The sequence below is a fragment of the Bufo bufo genome, chromosome 8 (assembly GCF_905171765.1).
Source record: "Bufo bufo chromosome 8, aBufBuf1.1, whole genome shotgun sequence".
NCBI classification, from domain to species: domain Eukaryota; kingdom Metazoa; phylum Chordata; class Amphibia; order Anura; family Bufonidae; genus Bufo; species Bufo bufo.
Window position 1 is genome coordinate 102,308,775 of NC_053396.1, and position 22,818 is coordinate 102,331,592.

At 49.7% G+C, this 22,818-nt stretch overlaps 1 protein-coding gene across 1 annotated transcript in view; it reads left to right on the forward strand.

Moving 5' to 3' along the window:
* ZDHHC15 (zinc finger DHHC-type palmitoyltransferase 15) overlaps window positions 1-22,818 on the forward strand; it is a 61,437-nt gene that overhangs the window by 22,333 nt on the left and 16,286 nt on the right. The window contains exons 7-8 of the mRNA XM_040404852.1: window positions 3,406-3,526; window positions 11,011-11,143. Coding sequence (XP_040260786.1) covers window positions 3,406-3,526; window positions 11,011-11,143 — 254 coding nt within the window. The remainder of the gene's footprint in view (window positions 1-3,405; window positions 3,527-11,010; window positions 11,144-22,818) is intronic.

A 22,818-nucleotide genomic window follows, 5' to 3' on the forward strand; every position in this document is an offset into this window, starting at 1 on the left:
TTATATAGCACTGTTAAACCAACTAGTTATACCAGTCTGCACTAATGTTACACATGTTTGTGATGTGACCTAGATACCCCCTCTATAGATTAATACTTTATGTATGTTCCATGCTTAGGATAGTAATGCGAGTGTCAGTAGGCTCCCCCACAAGAACATTGTTTAAACTGGATTTCTGGGAATATTTTGGAAACTTTTAAGAAATTCTACATGAGCATTTCTGTACTTAGCAAGCATATAAAAATGTTGTACTTCACGAAGTTAGTCTTCACTATTGGAAATTGTCATTTTGTGAACCCTCTTGTGCCTGATAGTTAGAGGGGGTTTAAAAGGGTTTCCAGTATTTTAAGAATATTTCCTACCAGCAAGAAATGGTGGTGCCAGGCATACGTGCCTGATGCTGCTAACATTTAATTAATAAGAGCATCAGACATGAGGAGGGCATTGGCGGCCCCCTGGGCATCTGTCCACTGGGAAATTTCTCTGCAGGGTCTATGGCCAGTCCACCCCTGTATCATGTGGATAGGTTACCAATATTACAAAAGCGCACAACCCCTTTAAACAGTGGAAGCAGCTGTCTAGTATAATCACCCCTGTCAGCCTCCTGAACCTTTGTATGTTGGAAGCTGTATATTGGAGTAACCCCTGTGGTATGCTGATTCCCTCCTCATATAATAATAAGAGCGGGTTAAAAAAAAAAAAAAAAATTTGCTCTTCATGTCCTGCGACTCCCATTTCTTTCTGATGCTGTGGAATGGAGAGGGTGGACAGAACCTGGTGAGAGATGTTGCCAGTTTCTTCCCCTTTGCTTCCTAGAAATTACTTTGCTGATGTCTACTATTAAAAGTACACACATACGTCTCAGACCATTTATGAGCAACGTCATTTTACGGAAAAAACAGCAGAGCTAAATGTGACTTTTATCGCTTACATTATTTCAAGTGACAGCATATTATAGGGACAGATCTGCTGCACATTTCTTAGAAACTAAATGGCCCAGTATTATGTTTGCATCCTTAGGGCTAATAGGACATCTGACATGCCTTGCAGACGAGCGTGTCCGGATGCGTCCCAGTGCATTGCGGCAAACCCGCGCGAGTAGGAACGCAATTGCAGTCAGTTTTAACTGCGATTGCGTTCCGATGTTCAGTTTTTATCGTGCGGGTGCAATGTGTTTTGCACGCGCGTGATAAAAAAACGATTGTGGTACCCAGACCCGAACTTCTTCAAAGAAGTTCAGGTTTGGGTTAGTTGTAGTGTAGATTGTATTATTTCCCCTTATAACATGGTTATAAGGGAAAATAATAGGATTCTGAATACAGAATGCATAATAAAATAGGGCTGGAGGGGTTAAAAAAAAAATTATAATAATTTAACTCTCCTTAATCCACTTGTTCGCGCAGCCGGCATCTCTTCTATCTTCATCTGTGAGCAATAGGACCTTTGATGACGTCACTACGCTCATCACATGATCCATCACCATGGTGATGGATCATGTGATAAGCGTAGTGACGTCATCAAAGGTCCTATTGCTCACAGATGAAGATAGAAGAGATGCCGGCTGCTCGAACAAGTGGATTAAGGTGAGTTAAATTTTTTTTAATTTTTTTTTAACCCCTCCAACCCTATTTTACTATGCATTCTGTATTCAGAATGCTATTATTTTCCCTTATAACCATGTTATAAGGGGAAATAATGATCGGGTCCCCATCCCGATCGTCACCTAGCAACCGTGCGTGAAAATCGCACCGCATCCGCACTTGCTTGCGATTTTCACGCAACCCCATTAATTTCTATGGGGCCTGCGTTACGTGAAAAACGCACAAAGAAGAGCATGCTGCGATTTTCACTCAACGCACAAGTGATGCGTGAAAATCACCGCTCGTATGCAGAGCCCCATAGAAATGAATGGGTCAGGATTCAGTGCGGGTGCAATGCGTTCAACTCGGTCATTGCACCCGCGCGGAATACTCGCCCGTTTGAAAGGGGCCTAACACTTTCCCGACCAGCGAGGGTGGCCTGCTGTTTCTTATAGCAGACACCTGCGGCTAATGCCCTCAACCGGCAGTAATACCGATCGCGGACATTTAACCCCTCAGATGCCGTGGTCAATCCTGACCACGGGATCTGAGCGCATGAAACACCGGAAGCACGCGCTTCCGGTGATGCTCCGGCTCCCCTGTGCGGCGATCGGAGGAGCCGGAGCGTGTGTACAGCAGCCTCTGTCTTTGTGAATGACAGGAGGCTGCTGCATAGTATTTCTTATGGAGCCCTTGCCTGTAATAGGGCTCCATAGGAAACTAGCAATTTTCTCATAGACTCCAATGCTTGTGCTAGATTCTATGAGAATAGCAATCTAATGATTGCTCATTATAGTCCCCTATGGGAGCTATAAAAAAGTATTATTTAAAAATAAAAAAGTTTTTAAAAATAAAAAAAAACTTCCCCAAAAAATAAAAGAACAAAAAAAAAAAAAATACACATCATGAGTGTTGCCATGTGCGAAAACACCCATAGTATAAAAATATATTCCTCATACGGCAAACAGCAAAACGGAAAAAAGCGTCAAAATGAGTGATTCGCCGTTTTTGATCGCTTCATTTTCTACAATTATTTTTTTTTTTATAAAAAGTGATGCAAAAGTCATACACGAATGGTGTCAATGAAAAGTTCAGATCGCCCGGCAAAAAATAAGCCCCCACACAGCTCCGTACACATAATTAAGAAAAAGTTATAGGGGTCAAAATATGGTGGCGAAAAAATAAAACAGATAATTTTGTTTCCACACTTTTATTATTTTATCACTATCAAAACACAAGAAAAACCATACATATAAGGTATCGCTGGATTCGTACCGACCTGTAGAATAAAAGTAACTGGTCAGTTTTATCTCACATCGAACATCATAAATAAATTAAAAATAAGACCATAAAACAGTGGTGGAATTGCTTCTTTTTTTTTTTTTTTGCAATTTCACCCCATTTGGAATTTTTTTTCCCCACTACATCATATGCAATATTAAATGGTGGTGTTGAAAAGCACAACTTGTCCTGCAGAAAACAAGTGAACAGACAAATAAAAGTTATGGCTCTGGGAAAACAAAAACGCAAAAACAAACCAACCTCCGGGGTAGAAAGGCTTAAATAAGAAAGCACAACAAGGATGGTGCCCTGTGCAATGCCCCGGCTTTTACAATGCCAGAATCGTCCTTCTGTTATACTAGATACAATGCAGTGTGGATGGCGCTTTGTCTGCGAAGCACTGAAGGAGTTGTCACTCCCCCTCCATTCTCTTAGTAGTCAGGCCTGCACAGACTACATATTGCTAGCATCCTAGTTATAAGAGCTCCTTCGGTGGAGGTGAATGTCTGTCTTCTTGTGTTACACAGATTACTTTGTATTTCAGGGTGAACAACTGCATTGGATTCTCAAACTACAAGTTCTTTCTCCTGTTCCTGGCGTATGCGATGTTGTACTGTTCGTACATTGCTTCTACTGTTTTGAAATACTTCCTTTTATACTGGACTGTGAGTATTACATATTGATGACATATATTTAGGGGAGTAGTAGATATTATTGAAGGGCTATTCTCATCAAGTGATGGTCTATTCCTGTGATGGCTAACCTCTTGCACTCCAGCTGTGGTAGAACTCTTGCTTGGCTGCTCTCAGAACTCCATAGAAATGAATTGAGCATGCTGGGAGTCATAGATTCACCACAGCTGGAGTGCCGGAGGTTAGCCATCACTGGTCTATCCCCTTGAATGAGATTGCAGTCATTTCCTGCACAGCAGATGGCTGGAGCGCTGATGTGCAGGGAAAATAAGATAAGGGGAAGAAGCGCTAATCCAGGACTGTGTCACTTACCTTCTCCCAGAAGTTGAACCTCCTCCAGTCATGAAGTGAATAGCCTATCCTTCCAATTTATGCCCGAAAACTAATTTCTCGCCCAATTCCTTGGGGGACACAGGAAACCTTGGGTATAGCTCATCTCCATAGGAGGCGTGACACTAAGTGAAAGACTGTTAAGCCCCTCCTCCAGCAGCTATACCCTCAGCCTGGAGAGAGAGACTTCCAGTTTTTTGCTTAGTGTCAAGGAGGCAAGACACTCTCTGCACTGCAGAGCTGTCTTTGCTAAAGATTTTATTTTTTATTTTCAATTTTTTTGCTTTTTTTCAACAGGGACAACAGAGTCGCAATAGACCTCTCTGTTTTCCCGGGGTTGAGCTGCGCCAGTGCCGGCTATCCGCACTGCTGCCTCCCCCACAGAAGAAAAGGAGGACCAGGGCAGCCCAGCTCCCCTGCATCCCGCCAGCACAAGGGTCGCCCACCTGCAAGCCCCTCTCCAGCTCCCTGCCACTTCGGTGCCAGTGGCTGAAGGGGCGTCCCTGCTGGATGGACAGAGGGTGAAAACGTCGAATGGTGAGGTGGCTGTGCAGCCGTTCCTACCCCCCCTCCCCCCCCCGTTAGGGCCCTGATCCTGCTGTCCCCTCTGCCTGACCTTCATTGTCGATTACAATATACAGCTCTCATAGCTGTGAGTCCTGCGGCTCCTTTGTGTGTGGGGCAGAGCTGAGCGGTGCTCGAGGGGGAGGGTTACAGTGCAGTTTACCTCAGGTGCGGCGGCCGTGGGGCCGCCTTTCGTTATTTCGGCTAGTACTGCGGCTGTGTTCAACTGCCGGCTGACATTCTGACAAGCGCACGCTCTTGTCCGGCCACCGGTGTGCGTTCGCCTCCGCTTATATGGAGGTGGACGGGGGACAATATTCTGTGGGGTTTTCGGCGGCATGTATTTTTTTGAATCGCGCGCGCGAAGAGTTTCATCGGTGGGCGGAGCTTCGTTCCGCTTCCCCTGTGCATGTTAGGCTTCAGTCAAGGGGCGGACGTCTCTTCTTCCCGCTCCTCACTAGCCCCGCCTCCTCTTCGTGCCTGCCTGCTCTCAGGACGGATCATTTTTACCTCAGGTGTAGCCGCTGCTGTTGCCGCTGCTGTTGCCGCTGCTGTGCCGTCTGCTCCCACTGTGACCTGGTAGGACTGTTGACCCCTTCAAGCTCTGCAGCCCTCTGGCCTGGACGTTTTGTATATTACTTCCAGCCAACATGTCTGACCCCTCAGTGCCTGCTGGTCCTTGGTATCATACCTGCACCGCATGTAAGGCGCCCCTTCCTCAAGGGAAGCCTGACCCGCATTGCTCGGCTTGCAAAGCCCCATTACAGGGTCCGCCATCTGCTGTGTCACCCCCTGGCCTCTTGGATCCCCCTGACTGGGCTAGATCCCTTTCCCAGGCTGTGGTCAGTCTCACTAACGTTGTGGGCCGCCTTGCAGATGCATTGCCCTTACCGCAGCCGGATAATTCCCCTGCTGGGCCCTCCGGGTCCGCTACCTTAGCTGACCCGTCTGAGTCTCTCTCTCCAGGCGACACCTCCAGAGCCCGTCAACCCCAGAAGCGGTCCAGGGCGGAGCACCTATCATCCTCGGATGCTTCGGTATCACCCCCAAGGGTGCGCCCTCAGTCGGGCCCTTCCTCATTACAGGATATGCCCTCTGAAGGGGAACTAGCCGATTCTGATTGGGATATGGACTCGGCCTTGCCTTCAAAGCTGGCTTCTGCCGTGGGCCATCTTATTAACAATATCCGTGATACCTTTAAGATTCACGATGACCCTCCTAATTCAGAAAAAAACAGTGTTTCCTTTTTTCGCCAAAAACAGGCGTCTGCGGTTTTTCCCCTCCACGCTGACTTCTCGTCGGTGGTTTCTAAGGCCTGGGCCCGTCCTAATGCCTGTTTACCCCGCCTAAGAAGTTGGATATCTGTTATCCATTCCCGGCGGATTGCATTACAAACTGGGCGTCACCACCTAAAGTCGACCCCCCTGTGGCCCGTTTGTCCAAAAGCACGGCTATTCCCGTTGCAGATGGTTCTTCCTTACAATCCACTGAAGATCGCCGGATAGAGGCCATTACAAAGGGTATCTTTGCAGCCTCCGGTTCCGCCCTCAGGCCGGTCTTTGCCTCCGATTGGGCTGGAAAAGCGGTTTCAGAGTGGGCGTCTCAGCTGGATCAGGAGCTTGAATCCGACGTCCCTATTCAGGACCTCCGTGCTCTAGCCCAACTTATCGTTCAAGCCGGCAAATTTGTCTGTGAGGCATCCCTGGATGCGGGGGCTCTCATAGCCCGTTCGTCTGCCCTGGCCGTTTCGGCTAGGAGGGAGCTTTGGTTAAAGGTTTGGACGGCGGACGCCACGTCAAAGCGGTCTCTTACTGGCCTTCCCTTCACTGGTTCTCGATTGTTCGGGACCCGCTTGGATGAAATCATCTCCGAAGCCACGGGAGGGAAGAGTACACATCTTCCCCAATCCAGGACTAGGAGCACCACTCGAGGCCGTCCCACCTTTTATCGCTTCAGGTCTTCCCGCAGGGTTCCCACACCTCGCACCACTTCAGGTCCATCCTCTAACCCTGTCCAAGACAGACGTAAGAAACCCTTTTTTCGGACCCAGCCCTCCTGGCGCAAGTCACAGCCTGCTCGCCCTCCCGCGACCAAGCAGAACCCTACCTGAAGGTGCGCCCCCACCCACCCGGGTGGGGGGACTTCTCCTCCTGTTCAGGGACTTCTGGCAGGCGCACGTCTCCGACGCCTGGGCTCTCGAGGTGGTGTCTTCCGGGTACAAACTCGAGTTTGCGTCCCTCCCCCCAGTTCGGTTCTTTCGCTCCCGGGTTCCCCGGGATCCCCAAGGGGCGGCCGATTTCTTTACTGCCACTCGTACCCTTCTGGACAAAGGGGTCATCGCTCCGGTTCCTATGGAAGAAAGATTCAAGGGGTTCTATTCGAACCTTTTTGTGGTCCCCAAAAAAGAAGGCTCGGTTCGTCCCATTCTGGATCTAAAACGGTTAAACCGTTTCCTTCGTCTTCAGCGTTTCCGGATGGAGTCTCTCAGGTCGGTGGTGGCCTCTCTGCAAAAAGGGGAGTTCCTGGCCTCTATCGACATCCAGGACTCCTACCTTCATATTCCAATCGCTCGGTGTCATCAGTGCTTTCTGCGCTTTGCAGTGGGGTCCGACCACTACCAGTTCATTGCCCTCCCCTTCGGGCTGGCGACGGCCCCTCGCGTTTTCACAAAGGTCCTAGCCCCTGTCCTCGCCTTACTTCGTTCCAGGGGAGTTTTTCTTCTTCCATATTTGGACGATCTCCTTATCAAGGCATCCTCTCTGTCACTGACATCTGCCAGTGTGGACCTCTCGCTACAAACCTTACGCCGGTTCGGTTGGATTATCAATCTTCCCAAATCCTCTCTTGTTCCATCCAAGCAACTAATCTTTCTGGGGATGCTGCTGGATACAGAGGCAGCGGAGGTTCGGCTTCCGTCAGAAAAGCGCCAGCTCCTTCATCGGTCGGTTCGGAGCCTTCTGACCCACCGCCTTCCTTCTTTCCGGTTCAGCATGCGGGTCTTGGGACAGATGGTGTCCTGTTTCGAAGCAATCCCCTACGCGCAGTATCACTCCCGCACCTTTCAGACTGCCATTCTGTCCGCCTGGGCAAGTCCCAGGAGAGTCTGGATCGGCATTTTCCCCTTCCCCCCCAGGTTCGCTCCTCTCTCCTCTGGTGGTTGCGGACCCCTCTCCAGGGGAAGTCCTTCTTGCCGATAACTTGGTTGGTGATTACCACCGATGCCAGTCTGCGGGGTTGGGGGGGGGGTGTTTCCTTCTCGGTCCGTACAAGGCACTTGGTCTCCATCGGAGTCCAAACTGCCGATCAACGTTCTGGAGCTGAGGGCGGTTCTCCTCTCACTCCGGCATTGGACTTCGCTGCTTCAAGGTCACCCTGTTCGTGTCCAATCGGACAATGCCACGGCTGTGGCATACATAAATCATCAGGGGGGCACTCGCAGCGCGGCGGCGATGAGGGAGGTGTCTCTAATCCTTCGCTGGGCGGAAGTTCATGTTCCAGCCCTTTCGGCCATTTACATCCCGGGGGTGGACAATTGGGCGGCGGATTTCCTCAGCCGGACGACGATCGACCCGGGCGAGTGGTCTCTGCACCCCGACGTCTTCGAGTCTCTTTGCCTTCGTTGGGGTCGTCCGGACGTGGATCTCATGGCCTCCAGATTCAACCACAAGCTTCCCACCTTCATGGCCAGAGCCAAGGATCCGGACGCTTACGGCGCGGACGCGCTCGTCCTTCCCTGGACAGGGTTCTCTCTCCTCTACGTTTTTCCGCCCCTGCCTCTTCTTCCACGAGTCCTTCGGAAGATCGCGGCGGAAGGCACGCCTGCGATCCTAATAGCCCCGGATTGGCCTCGTCGTCCTTGGTACGCCGACCTTATGCTGCTCCTGGCAGACGCTCCCTTGCCTCTGCCTCTAAGAGAAGATCTCCTCTCTCAAGGGCCGATCTTCCACCAGCATTTAGGGTCGCTACGTTTAGCGGCGTGGCTATTGAAACCGCAGTCCTAACGCGGCGGGGGTTTTCTGCTGACGTGGTCCGTACCATGATTCGTGCGCGAAAACCGGCATCGTCCAGGATTTATTACCGAACCTGGCGGGCCTATTTGAACTTCTGTGAGACCTTGGATGTTCATCCCCTTCGGTTTTCTCTCCCCACGATTTTATCCTTCTTGCAGTCTGGTCTGGACTTGGGTTTGGGTCTCAGTACCCTAAAGGGTCAGATCTCAGCGCTTTCGATCCTCTTCCAGCGCCCTCTGGCTCCGCTCGGTCCAGTTAAGACCTTTCTTCAGGGGGTTGCTCACTATGCTCCCCCGTATCGCGCTTCCGTTCCATCTTGGGATCTTAATGTTGTGCTAACGGCTCTCCAATCTTCTCCTTTCGAGCCTCTGCGTAGGGTTTCCCTTCGCTTGTTGTCTTGCAAAGTTTTTTTCCTCGTTGCCATCACGTCTCTTCGGCGTGTATCTGAATTGGCGGCACTTTCTTGCGTAGAACCCCTCTTGGTTTTTCACCAGGACAAGGTGGTTCTCCGCCCGGTTCCGGATTTCCTTCCGAAGGTGGTGTCCGCTTTTCACCTAAATGAAGATATTGTCCTTCCTTCTCTGTGCCCGTCCCCGTCTCATCCTCGGGAACGGGATCTTCACCGTCTGGATGTTGTTAGGGCTCTGAGGATCTACTTGGATGTAACTAGACCCTTTCGGCGCTCGGATTCTCTATTTGTGGTTCCGGAGGGTCCGCGCAGGGGGCTGGCGGCATCTAAAGTGGTTATTGCCCGCTTCATTAAGATGGCTATTGCTGAGGCTTACCGTGCTAAGGGCAGGGAGCCGCCCTTTGGTGTTACCGCTCATTCTACCAGAGCGGTCGGGGCTTCCTGGGCTCAGCGAAATCGAGCTTCGGCTGAACAATTGTGTAAGGCGGCCACCTGGTCTTCTTTGCACACTTTCACCAAGTTCTACAGGGTGAACACTTATGCATCGGCGGATGCTGCTTTGGGCCGCCTGGTCTTGCAGGCGGCGGTGCCTTAATGCCTATGGTGTTTTAATGCATCTTGGGTTTGTGGTCCCTCCCTATTTTTGGACTGCTTTTGAACGTCCCAAGGTTTCCTGTGTCCCCCAAGGAATTCGGCGAGAAAACTAGATTTTTGTATAACTTACCAGTAAAATCTCTTTCTCGCTCTTCCTTGGGGGACACAGCACCCACCCATTGTTTTGGTTGCCCTGACGGGTGTTTTGACTTGTTGGTGTTATTTTGGTTGATCCTTGCCTTTGTTTTAACTACTTGGGCACATAACTGGAAGTCTCTCTCTCCAGGCTGAGGGTATAGCTGCTGGAGGAGGGGCTTAACAGTCTTTCACTTAGTGTCACGCCTCCTATGGAGATGAGCTATACCCAAGGTTTCCTGTGTCCCCCAAGGAAGAGCGAGAAAGAGATTTTACTGGTAAGTTATACAAAAATCTCGTTTTTGGACAAAGCATAAAATGCAAAAACATTATTCTGAGGGCTCATTCAGACGACTGTGTCCGTTTTTGTGGTCCGAAAATTGTGGAACCACAAAACACGGATACCGGCCGTGTGCATCCCGCATTTTGCGGAACGAATCGGCCAACCCTATGATAGAAAGCCTATTCTTGTCTGCAGTTGCGGACAAGAATAGGACATGTTCTATCTTTTTTGCGGTGCTGCGGAACGGAAGTACAGATGCGGACAGCACACAGTATGCTGACCGCATCTTTTGCGCCCCATTGAAATAAATGGGCCCGCATCCATTCCGCAAAATTGCAGAACGGATGCAGACAAACCTACGGTCATGTGAATGAGTCTTAAGAATCTGGATTTCCTTAAGGTGAAAACTTACGGGGGACATTCAGGCATTGACATTGTTAATGTGCTAAAACAGTCCTTGGGTAAATATTCCTCTTCAATATTATCTCTGGGCTCTGTTCACATTTTTCTACATTATTCTGCTCAGTCATTTTTATGGAAAAACATAGAGCAGCATATGCAGTAATGTCCTCTTTGATTTCCATATAATTTTTGGTCTCCGTTAGCCTCAGTTTTACCTGGTTTTAGGTTTTAGAAAAAAAATTGAAACTTCCCATTCATTTCTGTATTGTTTGCGTGTGTTTTTAAAATTTATATCCTTAAGGGTCCATTCACATGTCCGTAAGTGTTTTGCGGATCCGCAAAACACTGACACCGGCTATGTGCACATGGCCGGCACTATAATAGAAAATGCCTATTCTTATTTTTTTGTGGCGCCTCGGAACGGAAGTGCGGATGCGGTCAGCACACTGTGTGCTGTCCGCATCTTTTCCGGCCCTATTGAAAATGAATAGAGTCTGAATGGAGCCTTAGGATCTATTATACCTTTTGCTTCAGTCGGATAGTAACTGATCCATTACAAATGGAAGTCTTGATGTTTGTAACGGTAAACAGCGCCATCTAGTGGCATTTTTTGAGGGCTAATGTCTGTTTGTGCAGGTGTAGTTTCCTTTAGTTTATATTTGTAAGTACAAATGTCCATCAGATACCTGTGTACTAACAACTAATTTTATGTCATTCATTGTCTCCACAGGCAGAACTAACAAATAATCGTGCAAAATTCCATGTGCTTTTCCTACTCTTCGTCTCATTAATGTTCTTCATCAGCCTCATGTTTCTCTTTGGATACCATTGCTGGCTTGTGGCAGTAAACAGAACCACCCTTGGTAAGTTACATATGTGATGTGGTCAGGTTTTGTCCCATTAACAACTTACCCCTATTCACAGCATTCAGTTAATAGGACTGGTTCAAGGTGAGAAGAGTCTCTTTAAGAGCGGTTACCTGGTTTGCAAAATGCAGCCAAATTAAAGGGGCTGTCCCTTTATAACAACGTACCCCTATCCACAGGATGGCGGATGTGTCCGATTGCGGCGCTGCGACAGCTGGGGCCCCCATTGATCACTGTAACAGGGGCCTGTGTGCCGCCGTTTGACTAGAGCAGCGGACAAACTTTATGGGGCTGCCAGAGATATTAAAGTCCAAGCACTCTGCTGTCTGCAGCAGAAAACGTGCATGTCCGCTGCTCCAGTTAAATGGGAACATAGGACCCCAATCCAGTGATCGGCGGGGGTTCAGTGGTCAGATCTCTGCCGATCTGACACTTATCCCCCATCCTGTGGATAGGGTGAGTTGTAATGGGACAACCCCTTTAATTGGGCTGTAAACCAGGTAACTGACTCTTAGCAGGTCGAACCTGCCCTATCCGCTCCAGGAATACATGAATAGTACATCTGCTGTGGACTTCACATGAGTAAATCTTACGGTATGTCATTACTCCAGTTCTCCCACAAACTGGGGCGTGTGCTGCATAGAGCAGCCATTGTTTTGTATTTTAAGAACTAGAATAACACAGCAGAATGTTATTCATGAGCATTGGGAATAGAAGCAGCAGTATAGTGTAAATTCACTATCACTAAAACAATTAAAAGTAAACTTATTAACCATGTTATAGATTCCTCAGTTTTTTAGTGTTTTTATCTAATTTTCACCCTTACTTGTCATGAAGACACAGAGGGAATACAGTATTTATCTCCTGAAGATATTTAGTGTCTAATAACCAAAATAAAGGGGTTGGTAATTTCCAATGTAATTTGTCAAAATGCCATGTACAGTCTTGTGTGCTCCGTATTATCATGCATGACTTTATACTGTCCCTCGTCTGTCCTAATGAAGGTTCCCTGGTGTCAGTAAAGTGAACATTTTTCCCTGTCAGCTTTTACCTCCATGGGCTGCAAGATGGCGGTGACTGATTCCTCACAGGCCCTGAACGTGTCGGGCATTATGCACTGGATGCGTACACTTGCCTTCACTGCCTGCACAGAAGAGATGGTACCCAGAAACCGCTAAAGGGAGCGGTCATATATTTATCACTTATCCTGTGGATAGATAAAGTTGTTTAGGGGAACCCGATTTAAATGCTTCGGACACCTTTAGGTGACATTTTAATTTAAATACTTAGTGGCATGCAAGCATTTGGGCACCTCTGGTCAAAATTACTGTTACTGTAAACAGTTAAGCAAGTTAAAGATGAAATGATGTCCAAAAAGCATAAAGTAAGGCTACATTCACACTAGTGTTTTTACTGGATCCGGCAGGGTTCAGCAAAAACCCTTCCGTTACTGATAATACAACCATCTGCATCTGTTATGAACGGATCCGGTTGTATTATCTTTAACATATTTTTAACATTGCCAAGATTGATTTCACATGCACCAGCACAAGGTCTGCTGCCCCGCCCCCACATCCTGTTGCACAGCACAGCTCAGCTCTGCTGCCCCGCCCCCACATCCTGTTGCACAGCACAGCTCAGCTCTGCTGCCCCACCCCCACATCCTGTTGCACAGCACAGCTCAGCTCTGCTGCCCCGCCCCCACATCCTGTTGCACAGCACAGCTCAGCTCTGCTGCCCCGCCCCCACATCCTGTTGCACAGCACAGCTCAGCTCTGCTGCCCCGCCCTCACATCCTGTTGCACAGCACAGCTAGCAGCCACTTACATACAGACTGCTTGTAATCAGCAGATCTATTTCTTACTGGTAGAACTAGCTTAGTTGCCCATAGCAACCAATCAGATTCCTCCTTTCATAGTTAAAAATGAAAGGTGGAATCTGATTGGTTGCTATGGGCAACTAAGCCAGTTCTACTTTACTCCAGTTTGATAAATGATATATATATATATATATGTATATGTCTGCACTCTCAAACACTTTATTCACCCCTGTGGTCGCAATGTTTTCGGCTCATTCACAGAGTCTCTTTTCAAGCTATCAGCTAAAACGTTGCGACTAGTGTTGAGTGAACTTGTGTTTCAAATTCGGCGTACAAGGTTCAGGTTATCTATGAATTCCGTTATGGATTGCGCTATCACGGACCATATGGGTCCATTCACATGTCTGCAACTGTTTTGCAGTCCGCAAATTGCGTATAGAAATGCCTATTCTTCTCCGTGGCTGCAGACAAGAGTAGGACATGCTCTATTTTTTTTGTGGGGCCGCGGAACGGAAGTGCGGATGCGGATAGCTCATGATGGTGCTGTCCGCATCATTTGCGGCCCCATTGAAAATGAATGGGTTCGCACCCCTTCCGCAAAATTGCGGAACGGATGCGGAACCATTATGAGGGCGTGTGAGAGGACCCTTAGTTATGGTCCGTGGCAGTAGAATCCATAACGGAATTCTTACATAACTCGAACCTTGTAAGCCAAACTTGAAACACAAGTTTGCTCATCCCGAATTGCGACCACAGGAGTGAATAAAGTGTTTTTTCTTTTCACTCATTTTTTGTGAGAGTGCTGCCAGTTTTTAAAATTCTTATATTGTCCTGGATTTATTGCTGGATCTATTGGCCTGCACCTCCATATTGATATTTGGCCTGATGTGCTGCCATTGTTATATATTAGAAAAGCAAACTTCGGGGCACTCTATTGTGGATATGCTACTGGAAGTCAGGTTCCCATCCCGTTGTATCAAGAACGGGATGTTATATATTAGGTTTATCCCTGCAGTATATAAATCTTTTGCTAGAGGTAGTTGTGCATTTTGTGTGTGTGTGTGTATGTGTATATATATATATATATAATTATTCTTTTTGTGAGGCAAGGTAACCAAAAAATGGCTTCTTCTGGCACAGTTTTTATTTTTTGTTTTTTACAATGCTTACCTGACAGAGTAGATAATGTTATATCTTTATAGAGCAGGTCATAACGACGCGGCTATACCGAATGTCTTTTTTTAATTTATTTTGGATTCACACAATAAAAAAAAATTGAAAAAAAATCATGTTTTTGTGTTTCCATTTTCTGAAAGGCCTATTTATTTTTTGGGCGATTGTCTTGGGTAGGGTCTTATTTTTTGCTGGAAGAGATGATGGTTTGATTGGTACCATTTTGGGGCACATATGAGTTTTTGATAGCTTGGTATTACACTTTTTGTAATGTAAGGTAATATAAAATGGCTTTTTTGGCACAATTTTTATTAAAAATTTTTACGGCGTTCACTAGACTGGTTGGATCACATGATATTTTTATAGATCAGGTTGTTACGGACACAGTGATGCCTAATATGTGCATTTTTGTAATTTTATTTTCCACAATAAAAGCATTTTTGAAAAAAAAATCATGTTTTTGTGTTTCCATTTTCTGAAAGCCATTTATTTTATTTTTTTTACTTTTTGGGGCAATTGTCTTAGGTAGGGTCTCATTTTTCTGCCGGATGAGATGACTCTTCAAGTGGTACCATTTTGGGGCACAGATGACTTTTTGATTGCTTGGTATTACACTTTTTGTCAATAAGTTTGAGGTGATAAAAAAAATTGCTTTTCTCGTACATTCCATTGGGGGACACAGACCATGGGTATAGCTTAGAGATATTACTAGGAGGGACACTATGCAAATACAAAAGAGAGATCTCCTCCTCCTCGGGCTATACCCCCAGGCTCCACCAGGAGGAAGTCAGTCTGCTTAGTGTCAGGTGAAGGAGGATGACACTTTATTGATTCTACTCCATTTTGTTATTTTCTTTCTAGATGGGGACACAGGTCAGCATTGCGCTTTCCTGGTCCCCCGTGGAGTGCCTGCCGCTGTCTTTTGGACGTTGCCTGGCTGCCTCTATTTTCCCCCAAGGAGACAAGCTGATCCGGGCTCGACCTGTTAGCTCCGGCATCCCATCAGCTCCTGGGTCACCTGCTGCTGCCCTCCATCCAGAGCACTGTACTCCGGTGAGTCAGATATCTGAAGAGGTGAGCCCTGCTAGTAATGAACAGAGGGAGAAGACTGCAGGAGCAGATAAGTATGGCTTCCCCTCTGCACCCCCCCCCCCCCCCTCCCTATGGGCCGCCAGAGTGAGCTGGGGAATGGGTGTTCGTTTCTGGAGGTACTGGGGCATCTGGAGGCACTATACCATTACGGTATCTTCCCTGCTGGGGCTCTCATCTCCCATCGAGGTCTGTTCTATGGGCACGGCTGTTCTCTGTACGGCGCCGGTGTCGGCACCGCTACTACCTTCTCCCCGGCAGCACCCGCCAGCGGCAGGCCCCCTGCTTTTTTCTGGGGCCTCCGACATTAGGGGACAACCACCAGCCCTTCATTAACCCCCGCACGCTGCGTTCGGCGCCGGGGGACATTTTTTCAAAAGCGTGCGCGCTCCTTTCGCGCTTCTATGACGCGTCCTGTGGTGGAGCCACAGCGCTTCGCTCTGGCGTCTTCCTCCGCTTGCTGCAAAGCTCTCCACACTCGTGGCTGCTCCTCTGGTGGACTTCTGTGCTGTTGCCTGGGTGGTAGGATTTTTAGCCTTCTTGCTGCAGCTGGTTGTGGTTGCCATCATGCCTAAGCCTGGGGCCCCCTTTAAGTCTGCCAAGACCTCTTCTCTGACTGCCAAGACCTCTTCTCAGATCCCAATGGGGTCCTGTATGAAGTGTCTTCTGCCACTTTCTGTCACTGGTATCTGTGCCAAGGCAGCCATGTCCTTTATGGAACGTGTGGCAGTTTCCAATACTGTGGCGCCAACCACTCCATCTCCTCTCAGTGGTTCCCACAGAGGACGCTTGACCGCTAAGAGGCAGCGTGAGCGGCAGCATCCCTCCTCGGATGGCTCAGTTCCCCCCCCCCCCCCTCGTCTAGAGGCTCGTTCGGGAGCGCAAGTCTGAAGGGGAATTGTCCGGCTCGGACGAGGTCATGGAGCGGGACCCCTCGCCTAAGCTCTCCACCTTGGTGGCTGACTTAGTGGCAGCTGTCCGTGACACCTTTTAATCTCCAATGGGATTCTCCTCCTTCTACTAGTCGGGAGTTCACCCTTTTCCCGCCCAAGAAGCCGGAGGCTGCCGTGTTTCCTGTCCATGAGGAATTTTCCGTGGTCATATCCAGGGCCTGGGGCCGTCCTAATCAAAAGTTCTCTGCCACCAAACGCATGGATACGCTTTATCCTTTTCCGGCTGACGGTGTGGAGAAGTGGTCTTCTCCCCCCAAGGTGGATCCCCCGGTGGCCAGGTTAGCCAAGAACACGGCCCTCCCTGTCTTAGACGGCTCCTCTCTGCAGGACGCTGTGGACAGGCGCCTAGATTCTCTTTCCAGAGCCATTTTCACGCTGGCGGGCACGTCCCTGCGGCCTGCTTTTGCCTCGGCATGGGTGGCCAGAGCCCTCTCGGTGTGGCTGCAGCGTCACCACCAAGACCTGGCGGAACAAGATGCGTCTGCTGACACACTGGATTTGGTTCTCCAGATGTCTCAGGCTTCCAAGTTCCTTTGCGAGGCTTCCATGGACATTGCTTCCCTCTTTGCCCGCATTTCAGCCCTCTCGGTCATTCAGCGCAGAGAGGCCTGGTTAAAGGTGTGGGACGCCGACGCCTCTTCCAAATGTTCCCTTGCTAACCTCCCCTTTGGGGGTTCCAGACTTTTTGGGGCTCAGCTGGATGAGTTTATCTCTGCCGCTACAGGGGGCAAGAGCACTCATCTTCCCCAACCCAGGTCCAAGCGCCCCTTTTGGACCAGGTCTTCCGGTTCACGATACTAGTTCTTTCGCCGCTTCTCTTCTAACAGGACGTTGTCTGCCTCCTCCGCTGGGGGGTCTCAGGACTCCCGCAAAAAGCCCTCCTTCAAGCCCCAGCCTTCCTGGCGCCCGAGGTCACAGTCCGCCCGCCCTGCTGCTCGTGGTGGGGGGCCGCCTGCTCTCTTATCAGCAGGTTTGGAGGGCTCATGTTCAGGACGCATGGGCTCTAGAAATTGTAACGTCAGGTTACAAGATAGAATTCGCGTCCAAACCGCCGGAACGTTTTTTCCCTTCTCGCGTTCCGGGGGATCCGGCCCGAGCCTCGGACCTCTTGATGGCAGTTTCTTCCCTTCTGGACCGGGGTGTTATTACCCCAGTTCCCCCAGAGGAACAGGGCATCGGTTTTTATTCAAACCTGTTTGTGGTCCCAAAGAAGGAGGGGTCGGTGCGTCCGATCCTGGATCTGAAGCTGCTCAACAAGTTTCTACGGGTTCAGAGGTTTCGAATGGAATCCCTCCGCTCCGTTATTGTTTCTCTTCTTCCAGGGGAGTTCCTCGCGTCCGTAGACATCCAGGACGCCTATCTGCATGTCCCTATCGCAGAATCTCACCAACGATTCCTGCGCTTCGCCATTGGTGGCCACCACGATCAGTTTGTCGCCCTTCCTTTCGGGTTAGCAACCGCCCCTCGGGTCTTTACCAAGATCCTGGTGCCGCTCATGGCGCTTCTTCGCACCAGGGGCATTCCTTTGCTACCCTACCTGGACGACATCCTGATAAAGACCTCCTCGCTTCCGCAGGCCGAGGAAAGCCGGTGGGGCTGCCGCCGGTGGGGCCGTCCGGATGTGGACTTGATGGCGTCAAGGCTCAACAACAAGCTCCCGGTGTTCCTGGTTCGCTCCCGGATCCGAAGGCGTACCGTTGAGCCTTGACGCCGCGTACGGGGTGGACGCGCTGGTGTCTCCGTGGCCGGACTTCAGCCTCCTCTATGTCTTCCCTCCACTTCCTCTGCTGCCGAAGGTTCTACGCAAGATCGAGGCGGAAGGGATTCCGACCGCTCTCATCGCCCCGGATTGGCCTCGCCGCGCATGGTTCTCGGATGCTGGCGGACGCCCCATGGCCTCTTCCCGACAGAGAAGATCTACTGTCTCAGGGCCCGCTCTTCCACTGGAATTCCCCAAGGAACGCGCTCTCCATTCCCTAGATGTCGTCCGGACCCTGAAGGTGTATCTGACGGCTACCACCTCTGTTCGCCGTTCAGACTCCCTCTTTGTGATTCCCGAGGGACCTCGTAAGGGTCTGGCGGCTTCCAAGGTCACTGTGGCGCGATGGATCCGCTCGACTATCTCCGCGGCTTATCGCGCTCGTGGCAAGGTTCCCCCGGCTCGGATTACCGCTCACTCCACTAGGGCTGTGAGAGCTTCCTGGGCTAGGCGCAATCGTGCCTCTGCGTCTCAGCTGTGTAAGGCGGCCACCTGGTCATCCTTACATACCTTTACGAAGTTTTATCAGTTGCATTCGTTGGCTTCTGCTGATGCTGTCTTTGGCCGCAGGGTTTTGCAGGCTGTGGTTCCTGTTTGACAGTTGGACGTTCCTCCTGGCGGTGCTGATGTTTTTTCACACCTCATGGACTGCTTTGGGACGTCCCATGGTCTGTGTCCCCCAATGGAATGTACGAGAAAAGGAGATTTTTTGTGAAACTCACCTGTAAAATCTTTTTCTCGTCTTTTCCATTGGGGGACACAGCTCCCACCCATTCTGCCTGTTGCAAGAGGGGTTTAGTTCAGTTTTATTGGTTTTTGGTCCGATGGCTTCCATTGTTTTGGCTTTTCTCCTTCTCCTACTGCTTTTGCAACGCCTGACTTCCTCCTGCTGGAGCCTGGGGGTATAGCCCGAGGAGGCGCAGCTCTCTTTTGTATTTGCATAGTGTCCCTCTTAGTAATACCTCTAAGCTATACCCATGGTCTGTGTCCCCCAATGGAAAAGACGAGAAAAAGATTTTACAGGTGAGTTTCACCAAAAATCTCCTTTTTTTACGGCGTTCACCAGATGGGTTACCGCGTGTGATATTTTTATACAGCAGGTTGTTAGGGACGCGGCGATACCTAATATGTCTATTTTTTTTATATATTTTGGTTTTACACAAGAGCATTTTTAAAAAAAAAGCCATATCTTTTTTTATTTTTATTTTTTGGGCGATTGACTTAGGTAGGGGCTCATTTTTTGCGAAATGAGATGACTGTTTAGTACTATTTTGGGGTACATATGACTCTTTTGATCACTTTTTATACTATTTTGTGGGAAGTGTGGTGGGCAAAATTGCAATTCCATCATAGTTTTTATTTTTGTTTTTTATGGTGTTCACCCTGCGGTAAAAGTACATGATCCTTTTTATAGATCAGGTTGTTTACGAACGTGGCGATACCAAACATGTTTAGTGTAAAAGGACTCCTGTACTCCACTTTGAATTTCACTTTCACTACAGGCCTCAGCCTCCCGGACCACGTGCCTTAGGGACATAGAGCCCAACCAAGAGCAGCGTTTTCTGCCACCCACTGAGGGAATCCACCCCCACTCAGCTTTACACACCTTGCGGCAACAATCCGGTTACACTGAAGAAGGCTATTAAGCCGAAAACGTTTTTTTGACTGGAACCGCACTAAATAAGGCTTCATACTGAAATTCAAAGTGGAGTACAGGAGTCCTTTTACACTATATATCTGGTTTGGGAACCATCTCCTAATACCCACGCTATCCAATTGGAGAGCTATCCAACCTTATAACGGACCAAACATGTTTATTTTTTTTTTTTTTTTTACTCAGACCCACTTGTTTCTTGAAGATCCAGTGCCATGCACTGCGCCCACCTGACGCTACTATATACATATTACATACACCGCTCTACCACATGCCCATTACACAGATAGTTTACTATATACACATTGCACACACAGCTCTGCTACATGTCCATTACACAGATACAACTACTGTGTGCACATTACACACAGAAAACTGTACAATAAACTGGTTACACTGTCATAGCCCTGCTTTATACACACTTTCCATGCATAAAGTACCTCTGCATTCTGCACCAGCACAGTCCTGTGTTCCCCTAACTCCTTCCACACACATGGCTGATCACATGACTGTGACATCACCACAGGTCCTGTAACCACAATGTAGTCTGGAGTAGGGCTGAAATGATTACTTGATTGAATCAAATAATTTGACAAAAAAAAATTTGCTTTGAGGATTCGACTACGGAGCGGGAGTGAAACGCTTGCTATTACTTAATGATCCGTGGTCACCCGCCGGCCCGTACCGCGCTGCCTTTTCAGCCCTGACACATCGACAGGACATAGTGCATGCATACGTGCACTATGACCCGATGCTGAGTGACGTCAGGACGACAGTGCAGCGCGCGGAGAAGAAGACGGAGGAGCTGTGGAGCGGGGCCCTACGGAAAGGTAAGTATTGGCACCTAGGGGGGCAAGCTGATGGCTCTTAGGGGGGAAAGCTGACGGCACTGGGGGGAACTGATGCACTTGAGCTGATTGCACAGGGGGTGTTGGGGAATGATGGCAGGGGGTCTGATGAGTTTTTATAAAAACAGTCTATAAATTTTCTTTCTTATTAGAGTACTCGATTAATCGTAACAATAATCGGTAGAATACTCTATTGCTAAAATAATTGTTTACTGCAGCCCTAGTCTGGAGCTGCTCCTGGTGAGAGAGATGTACGTGAGGGGCGGGGCTTTATGTGTGCCGAACCTGGCCGCTTCTGATACAGCGCTCCTGACTAGGGATGGGGGAGGGAGAGGGAGACAGTGTGCGCTTCTGTGTGCACACAGGAGGAGTTACAGAAAATCTGTCAGATGACGGATTCATGTAAACTCACTGAGAGCAGCCTTCTGTGCATAGGAAGCACAGCAGGCTGTAGAACAAAAACAAAAAAAGATAGATAAATAGAACCAAATAATTTGTTTCTCATGCATGGCAGAGGGGGACACGGCACCATGGGTATATATGTCCAACTACCACTAGGAGGTGACACTAGACCTAAAAAGTGTTGGCTCCTCCCCGTTGGGCTATACCCTCTCCACAGGCACTAGGCTGATCAGTCTTGTTCTAGTGTCCGTAGGAGGCAGACCTGACCTGCTTTTTGCGCAGGTCATCCTGCTACTTTTTTATTTTATTTTTTCTTTATTCTTCTCTGCAGGTTCCGGCCTGCTGCAGGGGTGGCTCCATCGTGTTCCATTTTAGTTGCCCCCCTGCGGGCGCGTACTCAGGTACCTGGCAGCCTCCCAGTCCCCAAATCTGCTTCAGCAGTGGAATTCCGGCAGTCCCACGGTTCCCGTGTTGAGTCCTCCGAGGGGGTGGTTATTGCTGCGCCTGAAGACGTCTGAGGGTGAGTATGTTCCCTTAGATTAGGGTCTCCCACCCTCCTTGCCGGGCCTGGGCGCGTTCCCCCCTCTCCTCCCTTCCCGGATACCTGCATCTCTTAGCCTGTATCCTGGCCGCACTCCACTAATTGATTCCCCGGCTTTTCGGGCCTACTAGGCCGCAACTCCCCGCCCACTCCTGAGCTTCCCGGGCTTGCTCTGTCACCTCCCCTCCGTGGGGGGAGCCTGGGAGGGGCCTCTCCTGCCTGTCCAATCCAGCTCCAGCGCGGGTTCCCTGCTCTGTCTCAAAGGGGTGGTTCTTCCTCTTGCTGCCGGCTCCTTCTCTCACCGGGTCACCATCTTGCTGCTCTCCTACATGGGGCGCGCTGGGATACAGATCCTGGGGTCTGATAGGCAGCCTCTGGCTGATTTGCTGATGCAGGCTCCCCCCCCCCCCCCCTCTCAATTGCCTCATTCTCCTGCAGCCCTGACCACTTGATCTATAAGCTGCTGCAGCACCTCTTGGGAACGTGGCATCCGGGGCCAGATAGGACAGCCCTGCTGCTCTATGAGGGCCTCCTCTCCCAGCCTCCCTATCGGATCGCCACGTATTTCAAGTGCGCCCGTTGTCTACGGAGGTTTCCATGTGGTCAGCTTGTCCCCCCCCTCCCACCCTTTTGTGTAGGTCCCCCCTGAATGGGCTCCCTCCCTGTCGAACCATGGGAACTTTGCCTGACTCTCCCAATCCCTGACAGAGTCGCTGGACCGCTACCTACCCAAATTGCGGTCTCCCCCCCCTCCCCCCCTCCCCCAGGGTCCTCCCTGCAGATGGGGCACACTCACGCTCAGATACAGGGTCACGCAAGGAGTAGCCCACAGACCAACCTCGGGTGGTTTCAACTAGCTTCCACCCCTCCTCGGCATCCTCGGGTCGCCCCCAGGACAGGCCTGAGGCTGGTGACGAAGCCTTCTCTGTCAGTTGCCTCTGGGGACACCTCTGCACCGATTCCCTCGTAACAGAGCATCAGGCGGTATTCCACCATACAGAATCCCTCTGTGAGGTCAAGACAAACGTGCACGGAGGAACCTACCCTACCCAGGTTTGGTGCCCCTCTAGTGGACTTTCGGATGGCGCTCTCCTGCCTGCACAGGTAATTACCGCACAGGTAAGGCAGCCGTCACCGTGCTTAGCAACTGGGACACCTACGTGTTGTCTCTGGTACGTATGCCCTCGTAGGCTGTACACGACAGACCTTCCTGGTTCCCCTATACCAGGAGCTATGTTCTAGGCAAGCTGATAATTCAGGCAAACGCCTCTTGTAGGGTTGGTAACCCTTCTCAGCCTCTAAAGGTTCTTTTGTAGTGCCTGTACCAGAGATATACAGGCTGACTTCTATTGCCGTGGCGATTACATCTGTCTGTTTCCAGCCGCCTTCTTACTTTCATAGGTAGAGATCCTACACCTACTCCAGATGCTGTAG